This window comes from Abramis brama, assembly GCF_963993115.1.
Source record: "Abramis brama genome assembly, chromosome: 18".
Classification (NCBI taxonomy): Eukaryota; Metazoa; Chordata; class Actinopteri; order Cypriniformes; family Leuciscidae; genus Abramis; species Abramis brama.
In genome coordinates this window covers 15242916-15261227 of record NC_139980.1, presented here as the reverse complement: position 1 = coordinate 15261227, position 18312 = coordinate 15242916, and the positions used below count along the sequence as shown (strand labels likewise).

The window sequence follows — 18312 nt, the reverse complement described above, 5'->3', positions numbered from 1 at the left end:
ACACATAAAATATACAAATTTACATATATAAAATATATAACAAATTTATATATTGTTGCTGTCAAACTGATTATTAATCTCGTCTCGTCCTGTTTCATCTTTCAATCTCCCAATGCAGGTTTGTAATTGAGCTCTGTGAGCCAATCCAAGTGAAGCAGCTGGACATAGCAAACTTTGAGCTGTTCTCATCTACGCCGAAAGATTTCCTTGTGTCCATAAGTGACAGGTAACATCACTGACACAGACATACGTAGTATTCAGATTCCTAACAGGCATAATCTGATGCGTGGACTTCGCTTTCCAATGTGGATGCGAGTTTTTATTCTGGTAAACTGCAGCGCATTTCGTTAATTACAGTGATATGTAATTTGTTTAAAATCCTGCCTCACATTAAACATTGAGTAATTTGTGGTTGGTTGTGATTTTGTCACATCACGTTTTCCCATTCAGTGTGGACAGACAAATTGCTTTGTTGCTGAAATCTTATCACAATTTGCCTGGTTGGGAGACTGTGTTACATAAACACCAACTTTTCAACTTTTCTTGACTTAAGGTATCCGACCAATAAGTGGATCAAGCTAGGCACCTTTCACGCCCGTGATGAACGCACAGTGCAGAGCTTCCCTCTGGATGAGCAACTCTATGCCAAATATGTCAAGGTAAAAGGATGTGCTCCAATGAATCAATCTTCACAAAGCTACTTGATTGTAAAATAGGAGGGCTTGTTTCCTTATTTCTTCTGCTCATTTTGTTGCAAGGCTCCGCCCACAGTACAGTGTTGAGCGACAGAGTCTGAGGTATCATCACGTTCCTGATAAATGTAGTTAAATTGGTAGCACATCTGCTTTTAGTTAGTTATGTCTAAACACTTAATGGGAAGGATGAGAAAAGTGATTCCTATTTTTCCATAAGTAACACATTTAAGATAAAAATGATGAAACTATTTATTTAATAAATAGAATAAAGCATGAAGTCACAGATCTGTGTACTGATGTGATACTGTAACCATTTGAATCATGAACATCTTTAAATGGATCACACACATGATTGCTATTTCACCTATGATCTAAATAACATGGAATTACATGAACAAAGTGTGTTTTTAAGGTGAATAAGAGGCAGGGCAAGGGGGGACAGTTTAGTCATTTGAGAGAAGTCGTGCCCTTCCCTCAGGCCTTGGTCTCATGACTGTACTGTTCAGATCAAATCTGGGTTGTTACACGTTCATGACTTGTTGTAGATTTGCATTTTAAGGTCGGTGTGTCTTTATCAGTGTATAAATGCGTGCGTGTGTGTGCGTGTGTGTATGGCGTATACAAAGTATTTAATTAAACAAAGCTGGGATACAGATTCATCCCTAATTTTTATGCTTTTTTATTTTTTTTAATGAACTCCAGTGCCTCTTGCTTACTGCTGTGCTTTGCTGTTTAGTTTTAATCTTTATTTTTCTTTTCACTCAATCTGATTTATTTAGTTCTTGGATGATCATATAATTATCTGCTGTAACATGTCAAGAAGTACCAGTGATCTAAGAGTGAAATCCCATGGTGCTTTGTCATTGAGCTGCCCTAAACCTGTTCTGTCATGTTCTGCTCGACTCTTGTGTAGTTTATTATTTGAATGTTTTCCTTTTTGTTTTTTACGTTTACTTGTTGTCCTCTGCTCTTTTTCCCACTTTGTGGTTCTAATTGCAGTCTTTCTCTCAGCCAGCCCTCTCTCCTGCGATTGGTACCGCTGCTCAAGTTATGAAAGCAGAACAAACAAGAACAGTTCAAAATGCTCGACTTGCTACAGCATGAATCAAGTCTTTTAAACTGATCTTCCTCTCTGTTTTTCTTTGTTTCCGCTCTCTCCTGTCTTCTCCTGCATCAGATGTTCATCAAATACATCAAGGTTAGCGTTCTTTTCTCTTAGATCCTGTCAGTGCTGCTTTGGGTGGCAGGACTCACGTAGAGTAATGCATGACAGTGACAATTTCTTAAACACAAATACACATCTTTTCTCACACTTACAAGGGAAAAATCGTGCTTTGCAAATTCTCCAGCACTTCATTTGTACTATATTTTGTTGGACGTTATTGGGACATTGGACAATGTTAGATTCAGTTGAACTGAAGTTTGGTTTTGTTTCATGACCATGTTTGAGCGTGCTTGTCTTTTTATATTTTTTGTAGGTTGAGCTGCTGTCCCATTTCGGCTCTGAACACTTCTGTCCACTCAGCCTGATCAGGTGTGTTGAATTAATGTGAATTAATTCCAGTACTGTATATTGTGTATCATCTCGTGAGCTAAGTGTATCGTCACACCCCTAATAGAAAGTTTTAAGACATCTTTTGTAATATTATAAATGTATTCAGTGTCACTTTTGATCAATTTAAAATTTGCTGAAATAAAAGTATTAATTTCATTCATAATACTTTTGAACAGTAGTATATGTACAACAGGCTCACAGTGTTTGCGTACTTGCATGTAAGATTGTGTGTGTGTGGGGAATGTTTTGGTATGTGTCATGATGTGACTTTTTTTTCTTTGTTTTGATAGAAAAATATTAAAACCTGCACATCAAATAGTTATACAAAAGAGTTTTTTTCCTGGAATTTTAAGAAAGCGACTTGATAACAGTCAAACCATTTCTCTAACCAAAGCATCCTGCGCAGTAGTGGTATTTTGTATTGAGAAACAGGTCGATTCTGATTTTACGAACCTGTACTTGCATTGGCCTTTAAATTTCATTGACTCTAAGAAAGGACACATGGCTTTATAAGGGATTTAAAAGGCAAAGTTCTTGAGTTGAGTAGATCTCTGTTTTGCTTCGGGCTCCTCTCAGGTCCGTTTGCATTGGCAGGAGATTTAGTCTTGGTTGGAGGCCCATAAAGGGGCTGGTCTGGCTGCACTCTATGAGAGACATACTCTCCCACTGAAAATGAAAGAAAATGACTGTATATACTGTGAGAGGCAAGCCAAACTCTACGGCCAGATAGAAAGGAAAAAATAAAAGTCCTTTTTAAATGACCTCGTTCTGTACTTGTACTAAAATTTTTGTTAGAGTTCTGAGCTTAACTGAAGCTACTTTCTGATAATGGTGTTATTTTACAAGCCACATGATACAGATCATGTGGCAACCCTTGTGGGTGCGTACAAATCTACGGCATAACTTTTATTCCAAACTCCTACTTCCCTATTTTCTGAGACTGGTCATTTCACTGAATATCTGTCTTTATTTTTCTTCCACTGCAATTACATCCTCTGCACGTAGAATAGAACAGGAAATAAAACATGGCTTTAAAAGACCCCCACTAACCTGGGCAAAGGGCAGAGTGATTACAGTTGTTTTGTAGAAGGCAGAGATAAGTTGTACTGATGATCACAGTGGGCTTTACGTTAATATTTCTCATTTTGAGGCCTGACTTTCTCTTATCTGTACTGAGGCTGTGTTCTTTAAGATAATGCAGGAACACTTTGTCATTTTTATAAATTAAGTGTTTACGACTCCCCTCATATGCTGTTTTTATCTTATTTTTCATTGTTAGACTTCCAAGTATCTGATCTTTGTGTTTCTTGTGTGTATCATTGTGTATATCAGGGTGTTTGGCACCAGTATGGTGGAAGAGTATGACGAGATAGCCGACTCTCAGTACACCTCAGAGAGAACCGAGTATCTGGATGAAGACTATGGTGAGATCATTTCTCTGAATTCTTGCTCACAGAAAACATAAGTGCAAATTTTGATAAATGACATGGGTGACAAATGTGTACAGTACTGAACAAGCAGTGCGACGTGATGCTTAAACTTCAATACATTGACATTTATTGAATTTGGCATAACGTTTGTCCTGTAATAGAATAGTAAATAATACTTTCATTCGGTAAGATGCACTACTGTACGGCAGAATTTAATTATTTAAATTAGGCAGAAGACTATATTTGTCTGTTTTCTCTTTCCCAGTTGTTCTGTGTGTCCATTGACTAATGCTGTTGTCTTAATTCCAGATTTCTTTTTTGCAGATTACCCACCCGGCTACATGCCGTCAGAGGACAAGGCATCAAAGAATCTGCTGGGCTCTGCCACAAGTATGACCTGTTCCTCCATATTCTCCTAGTGCTTTTGACCCACATTTTCCCATGGTCATTAAACTAAGCTAATTTATTTCTCAAAAATGGTTGGCACACACAAATACTGTCCCACTTTACTTAACAAACACCCAAATTGTATGACTATAGTGTCACTTTTGTATCATTGTATCACTAACACTGATGAATAATGTTAAGGCTGTTAAATAGCAGTCCCAGACTATTTTTTCTTGAGCCACCACAGTCATCAAAAATAGTTACACAATACTAACATGAACTGTTGATAAAACATATGGACACTAATCCTGATGAACAGATTGAACAGCATACCTGCATACGAATCCTTCCCAGCTAACACACAACGTACCAGTTGCGTAATTTATTGGTACTCTTTGATAATTTAATGACTTACTAATTGACAATGTAACTACGACATTGCATGCTCTTAATTTCATTAGCTCTTTATAGTGAAGTGATATACAGCGTGCGCTGCCGTACACATGCACACAATTTAAGATCACAGTATAATGTCTGACAGGACAGCAAAGTTCGATCTGATGTGAGGGATGTTTACGAAAGTTACGAAAAAAACACCAGAATAATGACACTGACATATAGCCTGACAGCATGTCTCCTGACCATAGACGCTGAATCAGGGCAACATGTTTTTGTCAGGGACTTGCAAAAAACTGTGTCTGAAAGAAGAGTCAACAGCTTTCACACATATCTTTCAAACTAAGTCTCGTTTATTTGACTACACACTCCAATCGGTTGAGAAACACTGATTTAAATTAACCAAAGCTATACTATGACCAGAAGTGGTTAAAAATATTGACATAATAATTGTTGAAACATGTGAGGATCCCACTTTCCTCACATCAATCCCAGTTGATCATATTCCAGTTTACTCAAAGCTTCTAAACCTGTTCTAACTTTAGCATTCAAGGAAATTGTCTGCCCCCTGCCTCAGTTCCAAGTTCTTGTAAAACTTGTGTTTTCAATATCCAATAGAGTTTGTCTTGTCAAAAATTGCTCCTCCTTTCCTTCCAAGCACACACACACACACACACACACACATACTTGATGAACCAGTTTCCTGTTTAATTGGCTAAGCATGGAGCAATATGTAAATTAAACGTTTAGATATATATTTTTTAGATCAAAGTTGTTAACTAAAAATATGAAAAATAAGTTTTCGTTAATTGAAAATAAGCTGAAATAAAATATGAATATTAGAAAATTAGACACTTAGAAACTTAGAATTAAAACTTAGAAAATAAGAAATGTCTTCTTGGCCACAATAAAAAGTTTCAGTTGAAGTTCTTTTATTTTAACTGAAAATAGAAATAGAAATGAAGAAATGACAAAAGCACATAGTTACAAAATTGAATCTAATTCAAAATATGAATAAATACTGTAATAGTATATAAATAACACTAGCACATGCAATTAATTAAATGTTTAATGCGGTTAATGTTCTCATGACAGCAGTAACTCGTTCATTCAATTAACATTATAACACAACATTATAATGTGTGACACAATTTATTGATAATAATAAATAAGACCAAATGACATTATAACCAAAATAATAAATTGACATGTTCTACCTCACAATAAACATACTGACATGCAGACTTCCTACTTCCTCAATAATTCAAAAGATCATCACTTTTGGGCGATTATCATTAGTTTTTAAGAGCCTTATTTTGCTTTTCTGAATGCAGAATAACATTCAGTTTGTGTGCTGCCCCAGTTGCATACATATAAATGTTATATTCTTAGTTATTTTTCTCTGGATTGTTTTTCTTTTTAGACGCCATCCTGAACATGGTAAACAACATTGCAGCAAATGTGCTAGGAGGGAAACCAGAGCTGGAGGACGGAGCTGAAATGGAAGGTACGGCCCTGATCTCTGCCTTGCGCTTGGCTATTAAAAATGCCCTGTCCTGAGTTTGTCGGGAGAAATTACTGCACTTATTTGCTCCTCTTTGCTTGGCAGCTGTTTGTGACTGGTGAGGGCTGTCACCATGCCAACAGTGCTGAAACTGTGAGGCCTGGCAGTGAAAGCACGTCTTTGATGGCTTCTGTAGCTGCGCTTGCCAGCATCAGACTCTCCCAGGGTGTGTGTGCGTGTGTGTGCGTGCCCAGAGAGAGCTGCTACAAAATGCTGTTCAAACACGCATGTGGCTTTCCTAAATGCGGACGTGAAGTTAAAAAACACTCTGCTGCGCTGTATCATGACCATAAACCGTCTAAAAGAGAAAAGACTGTTTTACGAGATATTTTTACAATGTCCCTTGAGAGATTACAGTCGAGTGGATGGCTGAAAGTTTATACTAAGTTTGTAAAAGGAAAGCATGCTATGGGCTGTTATTTTTTAACTGTTAGATTGTGCTTGAGTTTTTAAAAAGCCAATACCAATATCTAGACCGTAGAGTGGTCGATAGCCAATATAATACATAATACGATTTATTGACAGCAACAAATAAGATCTGTACACAATTTATTCACCTGACCAAATTTATACCAATAAAATGAATGGACTTTTACTTACACATACCGGCAGGTTTAGTCTTTTCAGAAAAAGTTCCCTGAATATTTTGGCATCCATGTGCATCGCAACCATTATAATTTAGAAGTTACTTTCTGGTCAGTGATCCTCATAAGAGCTTTGTTTTGCTTGCCTGCATTGCAGCACACACACATATGTTTTCAGCTACATAAAACAACTTAATCTAAATATGATTAGCATCCCTGGCTTTCAGCAAATTAGTTATAACTACTGGGCGAATATTACATCACCTAATTAATATTCATGAGCCAGGCTAGATGGTTTCGACACCCTTTGTGGCATATGTCAGAGTTGTTTTTTATATATATAAACTTACAAGTTAGAAGGTAACTTAATGTTTTTTACACAAATTTTCTAGATAAGGTAATCTTACTAATTCTTTATAAGGATTGACAAGAATTCATAAAATGCCTGCTATTCCAAAGCTGTCTCTGGCGTGTTTTGTTTTAGATGTCCTTGTTGTTCCAGATACGTTTAATCCATGCCAAGCATTATATAATTTCAAACTTTCAGAGATCATCACCTGTTTTTAGTTAAGGGCACATTTGTATTTGTGTGTTTAATCTTGGATACTTTTCTCTGAACAATGGCCCTCTTTGTGTTGAGGTTGGGCAGTGTGGATATTCACATTCTCCTTTTCCTTTTCTCACTGTCAAAATCTGTTCTTTCTCTCATCTCGCTCAGGAAACGTTTCCTCTGGGACAGAAAACGTCACCCAGGAGTCAACAGAAACCACTCTCAAGCCAGATCCCACCCCCACTGAACAGCCCGCTACGTGAGTCTCATTCACACACGCTCACTTTCTCTCGCTCTCTCGCTCTCTCTCTTACACACCCCTAGTCAGCGTATTCCAGCACAGACTGGTTTGAAATGTTTGCACACATACCAAGTCAACCACTGAGTCCTTTTTCTAATACAGTTCAAGCTTATAAAACTCTAATGAACTGTAGCTGCCTCATAATCAGGCCCAGATTCAATCTGCTAAATGGAGTTTGGGATACTGCAATCTTGTTGGTAGCTGAAAGCATAATCAAATTGAATTCACGGAAAAATTCAAGTTCTGTACCCTTTTACTCACCCTTTCAAAATAGCAATGTTTGATTAGGGTTAAAAGAATCATTTCTCAAAAGTCAAATCTTGTCAGTGTTCAGTTGATCTGGTTGCAACAGCTAGCTACTCACTTGAGTAAACATCATTAGTACATCACGTTTTTTTATTAATATTTATAGTAATTATATTTTGAGTGAATGTGGACGAATTTCGTTATTTTAAAATTTTAAATTTTAAATAGTTTTAGTTAACAATAACCCTGGCTTTTATTCGTATTTTTTCAAGCTTTACAGATTTTGTCCCCCATCATTGCTATTCCTGGTCAGTGTCATAGAATTTCTTCTTTTATGTTCCACAGTTAGTAATGTAGTTATAATCCGGTATGATTTTCTTTCTTCTGATCAAATGATGGAATTTTCATCTTTGGGCGAATTATTCCTTGGAAGAAAGAAAAAAAAGTTCACCGTGCTCAGATTCTGTGTGGTTGTGCTCATAACTAAGAAACAAACATTGTGCAACATTGGATAAAATTAAACAAGCGATTTGAGTAAAAACATTCTGACTCTTTGTACCCCCAGGCTGGATATTCTTGAGTTGGATCCCACTCTAGTGAAGGAGGACTCAGAGGATCCTGTTCCTGATGCTCCTTCAGAACCTCCCCCTGAGGAGAGCCGTATCGTCATCCTCATCGAGGAGGATGAAGAGGTCACCCAGCCAACGGTGACCTTGCTGGAGGAGGAGCAAGAGGAGGAGAAAAGACTAGTGGAATTATGGGAGACAGAGAGCGCCACATATTGCGGCCACCTCTCGACTTTGTCCTGCTTGGCGTCTTTGCACGAACACTTCTACTGCTACTGTTCGGCAGCTTTAGCACTACAGCGTCAGCGTAGAGACCGCCGCCACAAAACACAGCACACACACACTGACACAGACACTCAAACTGCCCCTCAGCAGTCCCTCTCTGCCACCACCCCAACCCAAGAGCCCCCTGCGCCCTCTGAAAAACTTCCAGAAGCAGAGCGGCCCTCTCAGACACAAACCGAAAGGATTTCCCCCACTGAAACGGTGTCTGCTCCGCCTCAGTCCTCCAGTGGGGAATCTGCAGTGAGCGAGCAGGAGCTCCCACCTGAAACCATCATCTTGGAGCCCAGCCGCACCTCCACTCTTCCCCCACACAGCTTCTCCGACACCCCCACCCAAAACATTCCCGAGTCCCTTCCTGTGGGACAGCCCCTGGACCAGCGTCCGCAGTACCTGGTGGACATCCCAGAGACCCGCGCTAGCGTGAGCATCTGCAGTAGCGTCCAGTCTCCCACCTCCTCTATGCTCTCCTCCACCACCACTGAAACCAGCAGCCCAGAGACGGACCCTCCCATACTGGAGCTCCCCGTCCCCACCAAAGAGCAGACAGTTCAGCCTTTGCTTACCCACACCCGCCCCGCTGACATCCCGCCTCCTACCGAAGTTCCCATCCCGCTTCCAGAGGCCTCAGATAACGGCAGGGCCACAGGGGTTGAAGACCCTCACCACAGTGCTGTGGCCTCCCAACCCGAGCTTTCCGAAGCCCTTCTGTCTCAACAAGAGGAGACGGTAGATGACATTCTGCTCCCGCACCGCACCGCCGGAGACTTTTATGCAGAGCAGCAGCATTCGGTGGAAATGGGACATGGGAATGGAAATGGGAATCAGGTGCATGGATCTAACCAGAAGGAATCAGTGTTCATGAGATTGAATAACAGAATTAAAGCACTGGAGATGAACATGTCCCTCAGCAGCAGATACCTGGAGGAGCTTAGCCAGAGGTACACACACACGCTGACAAACTTAAAATGATGATAGTGGGAAACATGTTCTTATTATTCTGTTCTGCTGTCACTCAGGTATCGCAAACAGATGGAGGAGATGCAGCGGGCTTTCAACAAGACCATCATCAAACTGCAGAACACCTCCAGAATTGCAGAAGAGCAGGTCAGTCACACCGAACATTAGCAGTTTAAACTCCAAAAATTATTTTGATACTTAAATAAAATATCCTATTTTAATAGAAAAGTACCATCCAAACATTTGGGGTCTGTACGATTTTAAAATAAGTCTCTTATGTTGACCAAGGCTGCATTTATTTGATCAGAAATACAGTAAAACCAGTAATACTGTTTTCTATTTTAATATATTTTAAAATGTAATTTATTCCTGTTATGGAAAGCTGAATTTTTTAGCATCACTACTCCAGTATTCAGTGTCATATGATCCTTCAGAAATCATTCAAATATGCAGATTTGATGCTCAAGAAACATTTATTAATATTATCAATGTTATAAAAAGTATTAATTTCTTTAAAATAAAATCTATTTTCTGACCCCAAACTTTTGAACTAAAGTTAGTATGTCAATATGGGAAAGAAGACCAAAATAAATAAATAAATGTGATCACAAAATATGATTATGCTTTTATTTAATGGATTCTTTTTTTCTCTATTTATCCAACTAATTGAAAAAATTAAAAGACTGATTAAAAACTGTTTCAAATTAAAACAAAACATTTATGACACTTTCCGTCTCAGAAAAGAGATTTGTTTCACAATGCCACTTAGTTTAATATTTTGCACCTAGTTAAATGCCGCTGATACATTTTTAAGTGACTTACTTGTTCAGATATCTTGCGACCCGCAATTTGGAATTACAATTGGGCCCCATTATAGCATTTTTTACATGTAAAACATGTGGATAACCGTTTACATCTGTATGTGTTTAGGACCAGAAACAGACCGAATCTATACAGATGTTGCAGAGCCAGCTGGAGAATGCCACCAAGATCATGCTGAACCTTTCTTCCACCGTTGCTCAGCTACAGCGAGAGGTCTACAAACCTTATATAATTCCTTCCCCATCTAATGAGTCATATCACGGCCCACCCAGTAATGTATATCAATATTTAAAGCCTGTTGTACACTGTGTGTTGCAGGTTTCTGACAGACAGAGTTACTTGGTGTTATCTCTGATCCTGTGTCTGACGCTGGGATTGCTGCTCTGTACGCAGTGCTGCAGGAGCTCACCCAATCACAACACCAGCTCAGCCATTCCCATGAGCAACCACTACCCCAGCCCTAAGAGGTATAACACGCACCAAATGTGTCCGAATGCAATACATAACGCAATGCAAGAGCACAATGCATTCAGTGTTACTGCAAGGAGTTCTGTAGAGGCCATTACTGTCGTCTCCTGTGGTCAGTTTTCTTTCACGTCAACTGCTTTTATGAGTTGATTCGAACTGATATTACTTGTTTTTGAGATGATTTTTATTTTTTTGACAAGAGTGGAGAATTCTTGCTGAGTAAGCTAGTTAAAGTAAAGTAAACTGTTGACAGATTTATAGCTGGCACCATGAATAGTAGCGTATCTAGTTTAATAGCGCAGAAGATTGAAGGTAACCCTATGTCACAATAACGCGTCAGCATAAACTACCATTTAAAAGTTTTGCGTCAGGTATAATTGTTTTTTTTAAATAATTAAATACTTTTATGCAACAAGGGTTCATTACAGTTCTAAAGTTACAAAAGATTTATTTTTCAAATAAATGCTGTTCTTGTTCATTAAAGAATCCTGAAAAAAAAAAAAACCCTGTAGCACAGCTGTTTTCAACATTGAAAATAATAATAAATGTTTCTTGAGCAGCAAATCAGCATAGAATGATTTCTGAATGATCATGTGACACTGAAGACTGGAGTAATTATGCTGAAAATTCAATCACAGGAATGAATTACACTTTATTACAATTTAAAATAACAGTTTTCTACTTTAATGTAACAGTTTTCTATTTTAATGTATTTCACAATATTAGTGTTTTGGACCGGTAATGTACATTATGGACAGAGGAACCCTGCATGCTTGCAATGCATTGGCCAATCGTTCACGTCTATATTTGGGCACTTGCATAGTGGACCTTTGTGAATCTTTTTTCTATTTCTCATTCTCAGGTGTTTTTCCTCATATGATGATATGAGTCTGAAACGGAGAGTTTCTTGCCCTCTCGTTCGCTCTAAGTCATTTCAGCTGCCTACATCAGAAGGTAAGAGTCACCTTTGACGCTGAGGAGAGTTCTGATGCCAGAGCACTCTTTATTTTCTCTCTACTCCTCCCCTTCTCTCATGTAACGCACATTGTTTCACTCAGCTGTGGTTCTGTCTTTTTCAGCCAGACTCAATTCCACCATGTTCATTTCTCACAGCTTGAGAATCCCAGATGACGCCCATTAACATCACGCCTTCCCACTTAACATGTGGCTTACTTTGTGTGCTCTCATTTTGGCTGCCGCTCTCAGAAGAATCACGTCTTTTATATTAAATACCACACCGAACACTTAACAGCTTGAACTAGTTTTGAGTCCAGGTGTCACTCACTAGTTCCACAGTGTCTGGAGCGCAGTGTGATTTGTAACTGAATGTCAGCACAGTCATGCCTCATGTTTGGTCCCGCCAGAGGCGGCCGATCAGATACGTCCCTTAAGCAGTAAACATTTTCTTTTACAAGCCAAAAACTATGACTGTTGATTAAAAGTTTTAATTTAGTGCGATTTTATTATTTTTTTTAAAAAGTGAGAAAAAAATGAACAAATTGGAGGTCAATGTATTATGTCTCAAAATATTAAATTATCTTCTCATATTGATAAATACCAACATAGAGATATTTAAAACTATTGAAATGTATTATGTAATAATAAATACAAATATATAATTATATTTATTGAATATTTTTTTATATACATATACATATACATGTATATATAATATATTTTTATACGTGTGTATATACAGTACATATAGCCTTTATATCTATTTACAATGTGCAAAATTTCATTTTGTAATTAATTTGATTAAAATCTGTAATCAAATGACAGCTTTATTAAGAACATTTAAGAGAAACTAATGTGATGTTTACGTTTAAAAACTGTGCAAACACTGCCAGATAAACCGGACCATACTTTAAACACCAGAACCTTCCTATCCTTCTTGTTTCTTTTTGTCCCTGCTATTTTTCCTCTCACGTTTTGCTGCAGCGTGTGTGTGTGCGTGTGTTGGAGCATGTGAGCTCATCATTGGTTTGTGTTCATAAGGCAGAGGTTGGATATTTTTAGCACATGATGCTTTTGGCTGGCACACGTTGGACATTTGCAAGTAGTAACAACAGGAAAATGTGGTTCATTTAGTGGATTATTAAGTATCGTATATACAGATATGCAAATCAAAACTTGACTTTTAAATGTGTCCAAATGACAGCATTATGCAAACGATTAATGCTGCAGCCATGGCTACCACATGCAGACTTTGTTGATGGTGAAACAAGTGAAATAGGATTTGACAGGGCGGATTACAATTCAATAACAGTTTCAGCCATCAAGAACAACGAGGAAATGCTTTGAAGTGTATGACTTGAGCTACTACTTGCAAGTGCTGTCATGCTTGTGTTATTGTTTGCCATACCATTCCGTTAACCTGCCCCCTCTCTCCCCTGTTTAGTAGGTCCTGATGACTTGTACATTGTAGAACCTCTAAGGTTTTCTCCAGAGAAAAAGGTATGGAGTTCGTTTCGGCCGCTGTGTGTTCATGACAGTACCCACTGAAGCTGGGTTTCAAAATCACTCACAGCTCTTGTTTTCTCCAGTTTTACTGTTGTATTTTTAGTCTGTAAGAACCATGATTACATCACGTTTCTTAAGAAATCCTACAGTAAATGTGAAGAGCAGTGAGTGCTTTGGAACGCAGCTTTTTCCAGTTAGTCTCTCTGACAGGCCGTGAAGTTAACCGTCTCTCTGCTGACTGAGAATTAGGGATGGGAATCATTTTCTGATTCAGATTACATTTGACTAATCTCATTCGATTGACACCAAAAATGTTCTAAACTCTACTAAACAAAAATGAAACAACAATGACATTGTCCAATAAACATCAGTAATTGCACTGATTACATTTTCATGAACCTGACGTGCCTTGGTTCGTTTTGAGTTGGACATTGGACATCAGTTCATTTAGTCAATAACCACACTGAGCCACTAGTCCAGGTTTAACTAGTTCCCTAAAGCTAAACACGAGCTCTAGTGTGGCTGGTCTGGCAGATCCGATAGTAAAGGCCTGTTTACACCAACATTAATGTTTTACATGAAAATTCAAAGTTAGGAAACATTACTATTTTAATGTTTTTGAAAGAAGTATATTATGCTCACCAAGGCTGCATTGTAATATTTTGAAATATTATTACAGTTTAAAATAATGGTTTTCTATTTGAATATACTTGAAAATATAATTTATTTCTGTGATTAAAAGCTGAATTTTCAGCATCATTACTCCAGTCTTCAGTGGCAAATGATACTTCAGAAATCATTCTGATATGCTGATTTATTATCAGTGTTGGAGACAGTTTTTTTTTTTTTTTTTTTTTTTTTTGTTATAACCTGACTCTTTTTTCAGGATTCGTTAATGAATAAAAAGTTTTTTTTTTAAAAACAGCTTTTATTTAAAATATTAACCTTTTGTGACGATATACACTACTGTTTAAAAGTTTAGGGTCAGTATTTTTTTATTTTTTTTTGGAAAGAAATTAATACTTTTATTCAACAAGGATGTGTTCAATTGATAAAATCTGAAGATTTATATTGTTAGAAAAGATTTCAGTTTTGAACAAATGCTGTTCTTTTTAAAGTATCGCAGGTTATAAAAAAGAATTAAGCAGCACAACTGTTTCCAACATTGATCATAAATCATATTAGAAGGATTTCTGGAGGATCATGTGACAATGAAGACTGGATAAATTATGTTGAAAATTAAAATTATATTTGAAAATATATTCAAATAGAAAACCATTATTTTAAGTTGTAATAATATTTCACAATATTACTGGGTTTTTTTTTCTTTTTCTGTACTGTATGTCTGTTCAGACCGATGCCAAAAAAAAAAAGAAGACTGCTTGTATTTACTGGAAATGAGAAATGTTACCTTGGTAATATTTTTTTTATTTTTTTTAGTTAACATTTATTTCAAGTTAAGAATTTTTTTTAAATGGTTTTATTTAATGATAATTCTCTTCATTGTTGCTTAGGAAATTATTTTATCTCATATATTTCATGAGAACTACAAGTTGTAGTTTTATGAAATCGTAGCGGCTCTGGTCATGAAACCAAAAGTCTGGATCTCATTGGTTGTCCAGTTTTTTGTTGCAGTGTGACATTAAAACAAAAAAAACCTGCTTTGCATTGAAGACATGCAAAATTCTGTGTCGGTCTGAACAGATATTACCAGCCGTTCATAAAAATGAAGATGTTTATTGTCTTGGTGTTAACAGGCCTTAACTTCTCCACAAATGATCCCTTGTGTTCTGTGCCCTCATGAGTATCATCACATGGTCATAGTGATTGTATTACCGTGCTGTCGTTTCTTGATTTCTATTCTTAGTGTCTTGAAGTGTTCATCCATGTTCAAACTCGCTCAGCACAAAGACGGTTACAGCGGCTTTAGGTGTTTAAATACCTCTCTGAATGCATCCTTTAGACTTCAAATCATCTCTCTATTTTTGTGTCTTTCAGAAGAAACGCTGCAAGACAAAAGCAGGGGACCGAGTGGAGACGCTCGTCCCCTCAGTGCCAGCTGTTAACGGAGAGCCCAGGTGCAACAGCGAATCATCTCCTTCTCTTCGCTTGCTGCCGTCGACGTGCAACGGCTTCACGTCCGCCGCCTCATCCAGAGACTGTGCGTCAGAGGAGAGCTCCGCTTCTACGCTGTCCGAGGAGTCTTTCGGCTGCGCCCCTATGATGAACGGACTCGAGCCCGTCCTCTGCAACGGGGCGCCTCCGCTGACCAAGAGCAAGATGGAGAAGAGGTCTCTGAAACGACGGCGGTCCAGGAACGCGGAGCAGCAGCCGGAGGAGATGCTGAACTCACCCCTTCCTGTGACCGTCATGCCGGCGCTGGAGGAACTTATGAAGGGAAAGGACACGTTTGGAAGGACAGCTGTAACGGGACGAGTTTGAGTTTTTCACGTCGACATCTTTCCTTTTCTTATTCCATCTCACCGTCGTTTTGAGATTTTATTGTCAGTGGCGATCCTGACGCCATCTTCACTACATCCTGGTTCACAGAACTTTGGTTATGTGCCTTTTTTATCCATTCAGGATTGTTTTTGTTATTCCCTTTAAGTTTTTTTTTTTTTTTAATTCTTCTAGGGAATATTATGACTGATAAACATTCGCAAGTATGAATGAGTCTTGACTTGATATTCTCATGTCTCATGAGATGTTCTCATGTCTCATGTCTCGTAGATGTGGCGTTGCATCACCGTGACCATGTGACCATGTGACCTGTCAATGCCGGCAGCCCCGCATCGTTCAACCTCTTTCTTTACACTAACATGACCTCTTTCACTGTCCCTTTCACGCTCTGCTCACTTTTCCTCCTTCGTTCGAAATGAAATTCTTGTACATGTGAGTGTGCGTGACTCTGCACCAGTCGTTGTCTGTGGTTGGTTTGTGGGACCAGTGATGTCACAAAGCACAGGGCTTCAATCCAGTGAACAGAGCCGAATGAAGAACAGATCCAGTCATTGTTAATTCTGTTTTCATTTCTTCTTTTAGAGCCAAATTATGGCCTGTTTCTCTCACCATCTAGTGTGACCAACGAGTTCAGGCTGGGCCTGAACACTCTCTCTCTCTCTCACACACACACACACACACACACACACACACACAGACAGCGTCTCATGCTCAGTATCCAGCTTTTTCAAGTACGTTTACAGCTCATTTTCTTCATGTTCAGTAGAGCCGTCATAAAAGACACATGCAGAAATTATTATAATTTTTTTTGTTCACATACTTTATATGTACAAGGAAGTTTGTAGGGGACATTCTGTTATTTTTTTGCGGTAATTATTTATGTATTTATTTATTTAAATGTGACCCAGGCTCTATGAGATTACGGTCATGTGACATATATCGACATACATATTGCAGTGGCCCCTCCAACCTCCATGTTAGAGCTCTCAAGATTTATTACAGATACACACAAGTGGTACGGACAACATCTTCCTGTTCTCCAGAGTTTTTTTTTTCCCTTTTCTTTTGAGAAAGCTGGACTCTGATCGATTATGACTTAAATAATTTTGTAAAGTTTATTTGATTTATGAATTTATTTTCCATCTAAATCAATTCTGAAATCAAATTAAATATCACATATATCCGTTTTAATGCTCATAATGTGATCATGGAGATGTCGTACATGACATCTGTTTGACCCATCTGGCTGTGATTCGCTCTTTCCCGCTGGATCTGTTCGGATGAGCTTTGAGTTTCTGGATTCCAGGTGAATCATAAGAATGCCCAAGTTCTCATATTTACACGAATATAATGCATGTCCAGCAAAGCAACCCTCTGGTCTGTCCTGCTTGTCATGTACATGTAAAGATGATCTGTATGTGTGTCCAGCGTCCTCTCTACTCACACACTCCCTCTTTTCACACTTTCTATGTATGTATGTGTGTGTTTGCTGCTTTCATAGTTGTTTTAATGCACCCAAGAGACCATTTGACTTCCCATTGGAGTTTCTCTGTGTCACACTTGTGTGCTTTATGTGGTGTCTAAGATTGTGATTGTTTTTGTTTCATGCAGATGATCCCATCATTGACCTTTTATCAAACTGTGGGGTTTAGGAGAATGTGAATTCACGTCACGATTTCAATAAAAGGGAAAGATTGGGATGACGTACGATGGACCATCTCTGTGTGATTTTCATGACACGTGTTCCACTTTGAAACCTTTTACTACCTTTCTCCTTATTTTTGAATGCTAATTGATATATGCTTGTGGATTTTGTGTTTATGTATGGATGTTTTTCTCAACCAGTGTGTATGTTGATGAGTATTTTGAGCTGAATTGTTTCAGTATCCCAGTGAGTAGAGACCCCAAGCGTGTGTCTCTCCTGTGCACTTTGGAGAACTCCACATGCCTTGTTCTTCTTTTCTTTCTTTTTTTACTCCACACCTTGTACAAGTGCTTTTTCGAACCAGGCTTTTCTTAGTATGGCGCCCTCTAGTGGCTAATGCCTGATTTATTTAAACGTCCGCTAGGTGGCGCCCAAATGAAATCTCATAGTCTGTGAGAACGAACTGCACAGTATTTGATTTTTTTTTTCTTTTTTTTCAACTGTAACTACATCGGTGTAGTGCCATTAGAAACTGTGAATTTATAAATAAAACACTTTGCTGTCTTTATTCAGTGTGTTTGGTTTTATTACTGTGTTTATTAATCCGTCCATAAAACAGTGGCCCAGTGACACAACTTGCCCACATCTTGAGTCTTTTAGTTCAATTACATACAAGTACAAGGCAAATATAAGACGTTGTGGTGCAGTTCAGAGTATGTTAAAACGGATAATAACAACTAAAATATAAAATGAACATAAATGTTAAAAACAAAAATACTGGGATAAAAAGTGTATTATTAGGGCAGTTACATGAATTTGAAAAGCTTTTAAAAAAATTGTTTTTATAAGCTTTGTTTTGTGATCTTGTATTGTGAAATCGGCAAAATATTGCAAAAGGTAATATATGGGGATTTAATTTGCGTTAGTTTTTTGTTTTG

The 18312-nt window shown here is 38.0% G+C and overlaps 1 protein-coding gene across 10 annotated transcripts in view; it reads left to right on the top strand.

The window, feature by feature from the left end:
* Window positions 1–17942, top strand: part of suco (SUN domain containing ossification factor) — a 51197-nt gene extending 33255 nt beyond the window's left edge. For 4 of the 10 annotated variants that reach the window (XM_084090604.1, XM_084090603.1, XM_084090597.1 and 1 more), the window contains 15 exons: window positions 119–226; window positions 554–659; window positions 1873–1893; window positions 2174–2229; window positions 3583–3674; window positions 3990–4070; window positions 5887–5970; window positions 7330–7420; window positions 8274–9497; window positions 9576–9663; window positions 10447–10551; window positions 10657–10805; window positions 11669–11760; window positions 13208–13263; window positions 15268–17942. In XM_084090604.1, coding sequence (XP_083946730.1) covers window positions 119–226; window positions 554–659; window positions 1873–1893; window positions 2174–2229; window positions 3583–3674; window positions 3990–4070; window positions 5887–5970; window positions 7330–7420; window positions 8274–9497; window positions 9576–9663; window positions 10447–10551; window positions 10657–10805; window positions 11669–11760; window positions 13208–13263; window positions 15268–15711 — 2797 coding nt within the window. In that variant the 3' untranslated portion in view covers window positions 15712–17942. The remainder of the gene's footprint in view (window positions 1–118; window positions 227–553; window positions 660–1872; window positions 1894–2173; window positions 2230–3582; window positions 3675–3989; window positions 4071–5886; window positions 5971–7329; window positions 7421–8273; window positions 9498–9575; window positions 9664–10446; window positions 10552–10656; window positions 10806–11668; window positions 11761–13207; window positions 13264–15267) is intronic. The other 6 variants (XM_084090600.1, XM_084090599.1, XM_084090598.1 and 3 more) reach the window with 5 other exon arrangements.
* Window positions 17943–18312: the final 370 nt, after the last annotated feature.